The sequence below is a fragment of the Abrus precatorius genome, unplaced genomic scaffold, assembly GCF_003935025.1.
Source record: "Abrus precatorius isolate BTA unplaced genomic scaffold, Abrus_2018 Scaffold5, whole genome shotgun sequence".
NCBI classification, from domain to species: Eukaryota; Viridiplantae; Streptophyta; class Magnoliopsida; order Fabales; family Fabaceae; genus Abrus; species Abrus precatorius.
In genome coordinates, this window is record NW_020874395.1 from 16561670 (window position 1) to 16574646 (window position 12977).

The 12977-nt window shown below is 33.3% G+C and overlaps 1 protein-coding gene across 3 annotated transcripts; it reads right to left on the reverse strand.

Annotated features, from left to right (window-relative positions):
* Window positions 1-538: 538 nt before the first annotated feature.
* On the reverse strand, window positions 539-5546 carry LOC113868146 (NAC domain-containing protein 75). Of its 3 annotated transcripts, XM_027503713.1 has the most exons (7): window positions 5214-5546; window positions 4468-4719; window positions 3978-4155; window positions 3104-3672; window positions 2265-2555; window positions 1269-1361; window positions 539-662 (listed from the first exon to the last, which is right to left on the reverse strand). In XM_027503713.1, the coding sequence occupies exons 2-7, from the start codon at window positions 4591-4593 to the stop codon at window positions 573-575; spliced, it is 1347 nt and encodes a 448-aa protein (XP_027359514.1). In that variant the 5' UTR covers window positions 4594-4719; window positions 5214-5546; the 3' UTR covers window positions 539-572. The 3 variants fall into 3 exon arrangements, with proteins under 3 accessions (XP_027359514.1, XP_027359515.1, XP_027359513.1); XM_027503714.1 differs by having other exon boundaries at window positions 2265-2540; window positions 4468-5497; XM_027503712.1 differs by having other exon boundaries at window positions 4468-5497.
* Window positions 5547-12977: the final 7431 nt, after the last annotated feature.

A 12977-nucleotide genomic window follows, 5' to 3' on the forward strand; every position in this document is an offset into this window, starting at 1 on the left:
GTGATGACTAACTACAGCACAAGTAACAAGGTGGTTTGCAGTTTGCACAAACTCATTGGTATATTTCTGGTATAAAAAACAAGAAAAGTGAAATTATACAAACATTTCAAAATAATAAAATAATAAGAATAATACGAGGGATGGTATTGTAATCAAAATAGTGATGATTTTCATGCTGCAGGATACATTTACTTTGGGTCTTTGGTTCCCTCTCCATGTGTCAGAAGTGACAGCAGCCTTTCTTGGGTTCCTTTTCTTTTTTTCTTTTCTTTGATTTACATTCTTTTACCCTTTGTTCTTTCTTTCCAGCTTGTACCGTTGCACACTGTTAGTTCTAGCGAGAGCCACCAAAGTTTTATAAACAGGCCTCCATAGGGGTAAAAAGGAAAGAAAAAGAGCAAACTATGGATGATTTCTTGGCCTTTTGTTGTAAGGAAACTTGAGGGAGGCTTCAAGCATTAATAATAATGACAATGATGCTGTCTATATGGTTTTTGTTTATTCTCTACAGTTTTCTCTCTCACACTCACTTTTTTTCTCTGTTTTTTTTTTTGGTAGGTTTTCTCCCTCTCTTACCCATGATGATCCGGGTTGTCAGGGTCAGGCCAATAAGAAGAGTACTTCAACCATTCAGCTTCTTGTGGATTTGTGATGGATGACTCCTGCAAGGGAATTGTAAGAAATGGAAAAATTAGGGTTAGGGTTTGTGGAATATAATTTAATCATACTCTTAAGAAACATATGATAATTAAGGAAATGGAAATTGACTGGCTCATGATTCCTTTCCACCTCATATTCAAAGTGTCAAACGTCAATGGGCGTTTTTACTAACACGGCCAGTAATGAAAAAATAAAATAAAATTAGGTTGCTTTCACCTTTCCCCCTATCTTAATCAATTAGCTTGTTTATGAGAGCAAAGAAACAGAAAAAGAAAGAAAACTATTGAACATTTGGAGTAGTTTAGTAGGAAGAAAACAATGATGTTAGCAGAAGTTTCGATCTCTTGTACAATGCAAAAATTAAATAAAGAGAAGATCTTTTTCCTTTAAACTTCCTTACGGCCTCGGTGTCCCACATTTTGTTTTGCTATATATTTTTCTTTTTCTATTTACTGGGATGATAATTACTGTGACCTCAAAATAAAAGCAAATAAATAAATAAATAAATTATTATTTATTCATTCAATGACCTCTTTTTTCTTTTTCTCTCTATGGGCATTATGACACACAAAGTTCATATAATTCCGAGTCAAAAAGTTCTCTCCTACCTCTTTGATTTCAGTTGAAGTGCACCCCATGATGAGTTCCTCCAATCCAGACGCAGACCTTCCTCCAAGCTTATGATGTTGTTGCTGCTGTTGCTGCCATGTGTACAAATGCCATAGATGCATTTCCAAGGTCAACAATCAAATTCAAAACACACATCCTAATCATCATGTTGAACAACATTCAAAAAGTGAAAAGACAGTTTCATGCTTGTGATTTATCAAGCACTTACAAAAGCTGGCCAAGTTATTGAGTCTAACTCATGCACTACACACCATGCAGACTCACTCCATATTGGATTTTCACATGCTAAATGACTCGTTTTTTTTACTACTACGCTTTCCTTTCCTATTATTATTATTATTATTATTATTATTATTATTATAGTTACATAAGAGCAAGCGTAACGTAGGTTCTTTACAAATTTCATATCTCAATTTTTTTTTAAGAAAATAGGAACATGTGGAACTATAGTTATTTCTATAAGCAACCATGCTTTAGTTGAAATTTGGGCTCTATATATATATATATTTTTTTTTCTGCTTTATTGTTATTATTATTTGTGACAATTGATAGCAGTTAGAGAATAAAAACTGTGTTTCACGAATATGATAACCTAATTAGTGATATATCTTATTCTCGGATATCATATTGACCCATTAGAATATATTTGGAAATTTTTTTTTACAAAATTTGTGTGTATTAGTGAAATCTTTTTAAAATTTTTTTAATAATTTTCATAATAAAGTTTATAAAATAAAAAAAAATAACTTATTATTTTAATAAGTTTCACAATATAAGCTCTTATAGGGTAAGTTATTAAATAAGCACTGAATTAATATGTTTAACAGATGAACCCTTACTCTTTCTTTATATTATTGACATAATTATTTGTTACTAGCTATGATAGCTCTGAATTATGAAAAACAAAAGGAGGAAAATTATAATCATCCATATAATCATGTTTAAGAAATGGGATTTGAGTGGTGATTAATTACCTGGAAATTTTCATTTTGGAGCATTATTCTAGAGACGTGGTAAGAGTTGTCATCGAGAATGATGGATGTGTGATGGAGTGGAGGAGGAGAGATAATGGTGGAGATGGGATGTGAAGGCCTACTGATATGAAAAGCTGAGGTTGAAATCTGGTGATGAGGATGCTGTTGTTGTTGTTGATGATGATGATGATGATGATGAGTTACATGTTGTGGTCGCTGCCTTTCATGTACTTCATCACATGAACCTGATGCTTGCACTTCTCTTGCTGTTGAAGCCTCTCCTATTCCAACCTGCAGTGTCCACAATCACATTCAACTATTACAATATATTATGTATCACCCAATTTTCTAGCAAGCTAGATACCAAGTCAATTGTCAACCTCTTCTTTTTCATTTTTCTTGGTCTATGAATGTAGATATTTTAGCTCTAACTTTGTTGCTTTGGTTCTTTTAATCAGTGTGGGTGTAACCTTCAGCGGTAGGTAAACAGGTAGTAGTTGGTTGATACTGATTTACAATAAAGTCTAGTCCATAAGATTTCATGCGTCGTGTGCAAGCAATGGTTATATCAGCAGCTAACTTAACCCTTTCATGTTTTAATTTTCACCTTTTGGTGCAAAAGCAAATTTTAATTTTTGCAAAAGAATGTTGAAATCCAGTGAATTATGTCTGGTTTGGTCAAGAATATAAGTGAAACATCATGTTCAACTTAAAGGTGCCTAATTAGAATTAAAACTATGCAAGTGTCCCATCAAACGTGATGCTATATATATACATGAGAGCATGTTTGAATGCTGCATGATTGATATACATAATAATAATATATGTGTGTAGTGTACCTCATCAAAGCTTTTCCTGAAAGGGATGAAGCTAAAATGATCGGGTTTTAGGTGTTGCATATCCAAAGGATGAGTGAAACTTGTTATTGGAGGGACACCAACAACAGCAGACATTTCATCTCTGTGAGTAACTATTTCCTTGGAAGAACAACTTCCACTTCCACTGTCTCTTCTGCTATTATTAGGCTCTCCACTTCCTTCACCAGTTGTTGCACTTCTATCTGACCAATTACACTGCCTTGGTTGTGTCTGATAGAATATCTTTGACACCACAAGCTCTCCTTCTTTCTCTTCTTCATGCTGACCCAAATGGTATTGATGCATTACCCAATTGGTTTTCTCGGGTTTTCTGTTCTTTCCAAAGTTGGTGTAAAGGACTAGAATTTTCTTGCAACCTTTTTGTTTTCCGTTTACCATCACTGGCCTGGTCTTACCAGTCTTGTGCCACCGGGTTTCTCCACCTTGCAAGTCACATTCGTTTTGTATCTTTCTTCTCTTTCTTGTCCCAGTTGTATAAGCCTTTGAAGGTCTATGGAAGAAGTGCCTGCTCAACCCATCTCTTGTTACTCCTGTTTAGATGGATAGATATATGAACCACACACCCAAAATCAAAGTTAGGTCGACTTTGGTGAACTGCAAGATAAATCTCTTTTGATATATTAAGTATAATATAAATTTCTTGTTAATGCCAAAAATGATTTTAGTCTATGTATATGTAGTAAAACTTAACTGGGAATTAAATAATGATTAATATGGATAAGATAGTTAGAAAACCAAAAACAACGGATAAGAGAGTAGTGAGAGTTAATTAGTTAGAAATTGAAGAGAGGTGATTTGAATTTTTTTTTCAGTATATTTTAACCATATCTCACACCTGGAAGTTTCTCGGGATGGGTATAACAAATTCCATCTTCTCCTTCAATAGTGGGAATAAACTCATCTATCAAAGGGTGTGATTTCATGTTCTTGGCCTCCACTTTGGCTTCAAGATGTTCTATTAATTCTTGGTCTGTGGGATCAAACTTCACTCCCGCAGGCAAACCAAGCCAATCCTGCAGTAGTCTCCATTGAAGTTCAAGTGAAAAAACCAAAATTAAAGCTAAAAGTATATGGAGAGTGAGAAAGATAAGAAGAAAAAGAAGAAGAAAACAAGGGAAAGAGAAAATAAAGAGGGTGAAGCCTTTAATTAACTAGCCAAGGAAAATTAAAAAGGGAAACGCCATCAAAATAAATTGTACAAGGCCAATAACAAAGCAGCCATAAGCATATTAATATGGTTTTGCTTTTCTTGTGTATGATTCTTCTTCATATTGTCAAAGGCTTTTCGTTGAAGGCAAGAATATTATTGAGATTTTTTTCCGTACCGGCTTCCCTTCAAATTTGTGTCCGCAACCGGGGCACTGCTTGGATCCACACAACTGATGCTCTTCAAGCTTGGCATCTATGAGATCAGAGCTACTCACAGAGCTCAAGTTGCTGATCTTATTCATGGTGACGTATGAGTGTGTGAGGGATGCTATGTTATGCTATCTCTCTTGATGAAACCAGATGCTTTGAAATATTGCAACTCTTTTTTTATGGAACAGTCCACAACTGAGCATGTCCAAGTTGGTTCTCTATATTCAGGAAAATCCAAAAGCTGACTGAGATTGATAAATGAAAAAATGAATTTCTACAGAAGATCAACAAAGAAACTTGGATGAAGAGAATATTACAATCATTTTCAGTGACTTGAAGGCCAAAATAAGAATAATATGGCTAATCATTTTTCACAAGTTTATGAACTATATATATATATATCAAGAAATTAAATACATGTACTTGAGCAGATGATGATCCGGTTGAGAAAACTAGACAACAACACGAAGTGATGGACAAAGAGAAAAATCTTGAATATAGACAAAAAATGATGATTGAAAATAGTAACTCCCTAGCATATACTTGGCTGTTTTAGAGAAGAAATCAATCCTAAACAATAAAATCTGCAGAACCCAGATGAGAATATGCAGGAAAACAGGAGAAAAAAGGGAAAATATTCGGTTAGGATAAGATAAAGAAGAACGTAGAAGAAGGAAAGAGGAAATTGTTGCAATAGAATTGAACTATAAACCTGCTTTAACCATGGAAAACGCCAGAATTCCCTCTCTATAGCTTACTTTAACTGAAGCCAGTGAGAAAAAAAAATAAAGGAAAAGGTGGCTGCTTCAAACACACATATAGTACCTTTAAGTCTTTTCTAATTTAAGAAGTGCATGTATGTAGGCGGTTTATGAGAGAGAGAGAAAGAGAGAGAGGAAAAAAGAGAAGCTAAGAAACAAGATAGAAAGAAAGAAAACCCGGTTGGTTTTTTTCTATGGTTTTCTTTCTAACTAAAGCTCAAAGTCCAGCCTCTCTCCTCTCCTCTATCCTACTAGTATTACACCTTTCTTTGAGCCTTGACTACAAAAGCAAAAGGGTACAAAACGGCCACATAGCTGTTACTAATCAAGGATACCCTTCAAAAGAATAGCAACCCAACAATTTCCGTAATACTCTTTATTTTATTATATACATAACTAGGAAAAAGTTATATCACAAGAAACACAAAAACGTTTTTAATGAACTAGATTTAACCATTTCTAAGATGCAATATTGGTTTCTATCACTAGTTGCAGTTTAGCTCTCATCAAAAGTTAACAGGAAAAACAAATAGAATATATATTAATTAATATATATATAATACTAAAATGTAAATAGTGACTTCTTAATACGTGTCACAAAGTTTGGAACTTTGAGTAATAACGACGACATCAGGCAGAATTACGGTCTCATTATTTAAGCATAACAGATTAATGTCAGACATATAATAAAGCCAAGATTTTTAGGGAGAGAGAAAGAAAGACACGGTGAGACACTCAGATGGAAATAAGGGAAAAAGGGATGATAGAAACTCACATGGGTTTTGAGCTGGAGTGCTGATCATGATGCTTTTGCCATGAATGTTTTGCACACACACAAGGGAAGAGAGAGAGAGAGAGAGAGAGAGTGAAAGATGAGTGGGGAGTATTAGTAGATTGCTTGATAAGCAAGACAAAGCAGTGTACTTGATGGACCACCACCTCTTCTAATTACTAGAATTTATGTTAAATCATATTCTTAAAAAAAGAAATTCTGTAACTTGGACTAGAAGCACCAAATTGTTTACAGCTGCAGGTAATAAAAATAATGGACAGTTATAATTCTTGGGATACAACTATTATTTTCCCTTTCTTTTGCTAATAATTTACCAGTGTAGGGAAAAAAATAATGTAACTGTTGGGATGGTGCTATTATTTTCTCTCTTTTTATTTTGTCATCTACTTCGACCTTGTGTTATTTCTATTCTTAGCTTATATAAAGTATTGATCACTTGGACACAAATTATGTAGTTCACATATATAAGAAGTAAGAAGTAGACCCACACCACTATGTGGGTCCAGCATGGAAATCTTATGCCCCCATAAAGTATCTTAATCAGATGATGGTTAGGTTTCACGTTTATAACAACATTCTTTGGAGCAGTCAAGAGAAAAATGATGGAGGGTCCCTAATGATGTTTGCAGTATAGATAGATGGCCATGATTGCCCCTTTGTCTGGTGTCTTTTCCTTTTTCCTGTTTTTCTTTCTCTTTGCAAATTGCAAGCTTTGCTTTTATTTCATGGAGCTGAGAATGAGAAGGGGAAATAGAATTTTTGCCTAAATATCATGGACACACCTAAGGAATATATCCTATATTAAGGGTATATCTAAGAGAAATTTGGACCAACTCGAGGACCCCAGAAAAATTCAACTTGTATAACATCATTTCACATTTCTCACTCTGACCAATAAGATTTTTAAGGTGCGAAAAAGAAAATGAGAGAATCAAATTGCTTTGATTATTCATTTAAGTTGACCTTGGACGAACCAACCCACGAAGCCCACATCCTAACACAGTTTCATCTTCTCACAACCTTTATTTGCTTTGCATGAACCATAAAAATTCCACTGTTTAATAATATTTGTGCACCTACAAAACGGTTGGTGACACAGTTCCGAGGAATATCATCTCTTATAGTAAGGATAATTATAGTATAAAAAGAAGGATTAAATTTTTATACACAAAAATATTCCAAAACACTCTTTTGTTTTTCCTGCACAATTCATCTTTGAGAATATTTCTTAAGGGACTACATTAGTACAATTCCTGATACGGTGTTTATGTATATTCTAGAGTGCAAAGGAAGATTTAGACATGAATACTTTGAAATTTTGGCATTCTAGCTACAACCGGGATATTTTATGCTATACATAACTAATTATAAAATTGCAATTATTCTCGAGACCAATAGTGATTAACATCAATAATTAATATAATATGGGAGACAAATTTAGCATCATGAGGGCTCTCATTAAATAAGTACAAAGTAATTAATTAGGAGGTAATTAAGAATAAGAAAAACATTGAATTGCAAGACAACAGGTTATATCAACTGGGGGACATATTCATCTGATTTTCAATTGCCATCCCACACCATAGACCACACCATACACTTTTCCCATCTTTGGGGGATACTAAAACAAAGTTTTGGTTCCAGCTAAGCTAGGACCTTAGGCCACGGAAATAGGGGCTATCCACCCTTAACTTATTTGCTTTATTTTTGGTTAGTGCATACGTTGACAATGGATGGGTAAGAATTACTTCTCAGAGGGTGGCCCATACTTAAATTTGACCCACTTTTCTTTGGCTTGGGCCTGTATGGGAATATTGCTTGTGAGGTTAAATTCTTTGGTGGGTGAGAATTTTAGTGATCACAAGTCCACCAACATGAGAGTAAGTACTCAGTTAGTTCAAGACATTCCAAAAATACGAGTCTGATAGGCAATAACGTATAGATTTTCTAATTAAGAATTTGAACATTCGGGTGAGAACTATCTTGCGTGCAAAATGGAAGAACATTGGTAAATTAAATACAAAAGCGGGTATGAAATATGGGAAACATTGGATATTAATTAGTTTATATGGCTGGAATTTTAAACTTCCTTACATCATTATAGATAGATAAATATGAAATCAAACTCATAGTTCAAACTTCAAAGCATACTTTAATGTACAATATGATTATTTGTTTTAACTACAGGCTCTTGCTAAAACACTGATTAATATGAATAAATAAATATTTTTTATTAAAAATTATGTTAAAATACATTTAAAATCTAAAAGATGAGTGCATTGTCATACTTTTTTAATAAAAAAATGATTTATTTTTTTTACAATTTCCTTAACTAAATTATTAACAGTCGTAATCTTCGATATTTAATGAAGTAACATGTATGCTAAAATACGATGTTACCGATCGATAGATTACCATTTGCTCTCAGATACAAGGATTCGATCCAGAAGTTGTGAGTTCAGCGCAACATCAAAACATGGATGAGAAACTCATGAATTATGTACCCAAAAATAGTCAGATTCTGCTGCTTGAGCATAACCAATAATTTCTTAACTACATGAATATTTATGATTTTTTATTTAATTTTGCACCACTTGATTGCATGTACATGTAGAGCCTCCAGATAGGATGTATAGATATAGCTTGTGGCTCACTGAGTCATAGCTTGGAGCGTATAACACTGCAGAACATATACCACTGGGGAGAAAACAAGAAACAGCCAGAATTTTTGCAGGGCAAGGAAATATGATCCTCTGTAACATAAGAAGTAGCAATTTTATTTTCCAAGATTAGGGGTTGGCCACAATATCCTAAGTCAGAGCTAATTGACTCTTCTTTTGTGGAAAACAAGCACAATTATGACAATGAAGTATCACTTGTGCCACAAGTCTAGAACAACTCATTTATTGAATTAAATCAACCCAAACTTCTGCTTCTAAAGCCCAATCCCTGCCTTAGTCAAACATTATCCCTGCTAAGTGCTAACAATCTTCATGGTTAATTCTTTTTATAGTGACAATAAGATATAGAGAATGTCTATCGTTACATGTCTATTGTCACACCCATTTAAAAAAATTATGTAAAATATCCTTATTATTGATATAGTTATAAGAGAGAAAAAAAAGGGTATTTTAAACAAAAGTTGCTTAAAAGGGAATGGTAATAAACATATGAGTGTGGCAATATACACATCCTAAGATATTTGTCAAATATGGTTAACGTGTCCTTAGATTCACATTGCACAGCTGATTTGCTACACAATAGATACTACCTTTCTACGTCAAAGAAAAGGAAATGGCAAAGAGGAAAAGAAAAAGAAAATCAGTAAACAAGCAAGAAAGTTGTTTATACAGAACATGAAAAGACCAAGTGTACTAAAGAGTCAAAGACTAATGAATTGATTATTAATAACCTCGATGATAAAAAATAAATAAATGTCATGCTTTGTACATAGTTATCACCGTGTGTGTCAAAACCTCGATGATAAAGAGTTGAACTTACACTATCAAAGATTCCAGATTTTGTAACCCGTTTGTGAGGATTCAGCAGTACCAGCTCAACTGTGAACAGAAATCAAAATAAAAAGTGGAACGCTACCCATCAAAATGTGATAATCATAAAAGCAAAATGCTTGTCAAGTGAAAGTAAAGCATATATACCAACATACCTTGTACAGAAGCAGCCACTGCACGAAGCTCTTTAGTTTCTATATCAAGCTTTAAATACAAAATCAGAACACCAAGGCAGAAACTGTGAATCAAGTGACAGAAGATAAAATCACGAAAATGATGAATAGTAATATAGATTGTGCCATTGTCTAGAGAAAGGCAGATCATCATCCATTTGTTAGATATAAAAAGTACCTATAAACCTTCACCTAATATCTAACCTTTCGGAGCGTTGGTATTTGTTGTACAATATCATATCAAAGGGTTAGGAGTTCAATACTTGCCACCCCAGTTCTTCAAAACAAAAGAATTTCGACACAAGTTAGGTAGGGTGAGCTAATGCATTTTCCAAGCATATGCAAAACCCATAATACATTTTTACTCAATAATTTAAGCTTATGGAAGGTTGGTCTTTGATAGTTGATACCATATGCATTGTTAGATAATAAAGTCTCAACCTTGTTTGGTTATCAAGTTAAAAGGCATATAAGCTAAAATGCTAGAAGTCTAAATCGCCAAGACTCTTCAGATTAATAAATCACTTAAACTTGAGCGCACCCTCTCCCACACTCTTAAATTGGACCTGCGTTCAAATTATAATATGTACATAAACTCAATGAAGGTAATAATTTTGGTAACATAAGAGTTCCAGATCTGCTTGATTGCATCCTCTGGAAGTTATGTTCTGGTCTGCTTCGAGGTTTAATTAAGCTACAAATAATGACCGGCCTAAGATTTCCCAATTCCCATGCAGTTACAAAATATGATTTCTTAATATAAACGATTCAGAGGGGCTTCTTGTTAGGACTTGAGTACCAAATATGCCAGTGTTATTGCAAATGTTATTGAATGTTGAAACTGGATGAACTTGTGTGTACTGCACATTATAGAAGCAAGAATATTAAGGTAACAAGTTAAGAAAGAGTACCAAACATTGGGGGTAGCATAAAATGCATAGTCGCAGAAAGATGGTGCAATTGCAAGACAAATATAGATATAAGTGAGTGGAACAAACAAATATATATCTATTAAGTCATAAGCATCAAAAGAATTGTGAATTTATACTTGGACTCTTAGATGTAACAAAACTGTGTAACAAAATATAGTGGATTATGTAGTGATACAAAACTGTGTAACAATCCAAACATAGTTTAAGGATTCAACTAAGACTGCATTCTAAAGCACATTTTTACCAAGTTTTAATAGAAGGAAAAGGAAGTGCATCCAAAAGACATCAGGTTTCAGTTTCAGAAGCTATTATTTAATATTCTTATGTGTAATATTAGTTAGCAGCATATTCCAGAAGGCCATGGAATTCGTCATTGTGTGGTTCATGAGCTTCTCTCCATAAACGTGAAGCTGCATGAAACTGAAAGTTGATTTTGGAGGATTTATGACGAGTGAGAGAAGAGGAACAATAATCACGAGGCACACCATCAAGGGAACAATTTTTCCATACCAGAATGTAAGATCATGTTGGGTAGTACGGTGTGATGATTTAAATATATTTATCATATAGATTTAATTGTATAAAAAAATATTGAAGCATGTGTTAGAAAGTAATTTGATTCTTTCTTTTTTAATTGATCGATAAGATCCACCAACGGAATACTTAAATTAGTGAAATGTTTGGTGATGATGGTGGCACACATTGTGTATTTTAATTTTTAGACGAAATAATTATATTTTAATTAATCTTTAAGAAAAAAATTTCAAAATCTTATTTTTCCTAAATTTAAGCATTATGAAATATTCTAGAATTGTATTTTAACATTCCATGTACATTTTATTTTATTCATGAGGCATAAGCACTTGCAGCTTCTGAGAAATTGCACATTTTATGGGAATGCTTAAGCCAGGTTCTCTTCTTTTGGGCATGAAATTTGATCATGGAAAAAATGTTTTTACTCACTATATTATTTCAAAATCAAATTAAATAACATTTACAAAAAAAGAATAGTTAAACCACCATCCTTGAACAACCAAAATAGATGAGAAGAAAATTCAAGGTGTGAAGGTAATATTAATATACGAGGATGCTCACTTCTTCCTATTGGACAAGACCATTGATTTTTCAAGCACATAGACCGGATCTTGTCTCTTAATTATTATTTTTTTCCCTCTTCAATTCTTTAGATGACTCAACACTAATTTGTGGCCATTTTATTTAGAACAACAACGATCGAATAAGGTTTAAAGGGGCACCATAAATCGATAGATGATTGCATGTAACTTTATGAAAAGTGCTGTTTTTATTTTAGATTCTCGAAATTACATTAATCTTGATTCTCGAGATACGTTCTTGTATGAATTGAGTCCTGAAATATATTTATTCTTCTCAACTTCATATGTTTACATAATGATGGGGTAATGGGATTGATTTAATAATGTACTCCTAGAAAGAAAAAAATGGATGATGAATGGTAAACCTTACCTTGGCGGTGGCATAAGGCATGTTAGAATAGCTATGCACCACTCATTAATTTGTATTCTATTGTTGGACTTGGACCATGTCTTTTGTTTTTGACAATGATTTGGACCATCTTTGATAGTAAATACTACTATAAGAGATCATATATTTATATTGGTCCACATACCTTTTTTGTCAACATCCGTGAAGACGAACCTGGTTCTGACGAATGTTATCACCCTTCACGGGGTTTTCTTTTTAGCTGTGTATGAAAATATGTCTAAAATTTTATACAATCATCAAGTTCATGTGATTCAATGCCTGTGTGCTGTCGATGTAGAATACGACTTTGCATGCGGGAATATAGTATTTTCCATCATATTGCAGTATCATGCCTTTATTGTTCAGGAAAAACGCTTGGAAATAACATAAATATATGGTAATTTATATAAACTAAGATACATATACAATTTTTGCAGTGGACATTATTTATGGATTTGCTAAGTAAAAGAAAAACTCATTATATGATTATTTATTATGGTGTTCAGTTTGCATCGCAAACGACATCTACTTTCTGAGAAAAATGAAAACATCTTAGCCATAAATGTGTAAAAACAGTTACAAGTATCTTAAAATGTAATGTCATTTTTGTTAGTTATTGCAATTCAGAGCGATACGGACAAAAGTGGACAGAAAGTGCAATGTGCTCTAAAGTCTGAAGTGTAGGATCCAATTGTAATTTGACACAAAAAGAAGACACACAAAATCCAATGTTCTTTATGATCGAATGACAACAACTTCAATTCTTGTATTTTTCTTCAATTCGTTTGTGTTTATTATAAGT

What these genes read in the sequence shown, in the direction of transcription:
- LOC113868146 (XM_027503713.1), bottom strand. Translation starts at nt 4,593, where the DNA reads ATGAATAAGATCAGCAACTTGAGCTCTGTGAGTAGCTCTGATCTCATA. An exon ending in ACAAATTTGAAGGGAAGCCG is followed by an intron (nt 4,156 to 4,467) that starts GTACGGAAAAAA and finishes AGACTACTGCAG; the next exon opens with GATTGGCTTGGTTTGCCTGC. An exon ending in TCAGGAAAAGCTTTGATGAG is followed by an intron (nt 2,556 to 3,103) that starts GTACACTACACA and finishes TGGACACTGCAG; the next exon opens with GTTGGAATAGGAGAGGCTTC.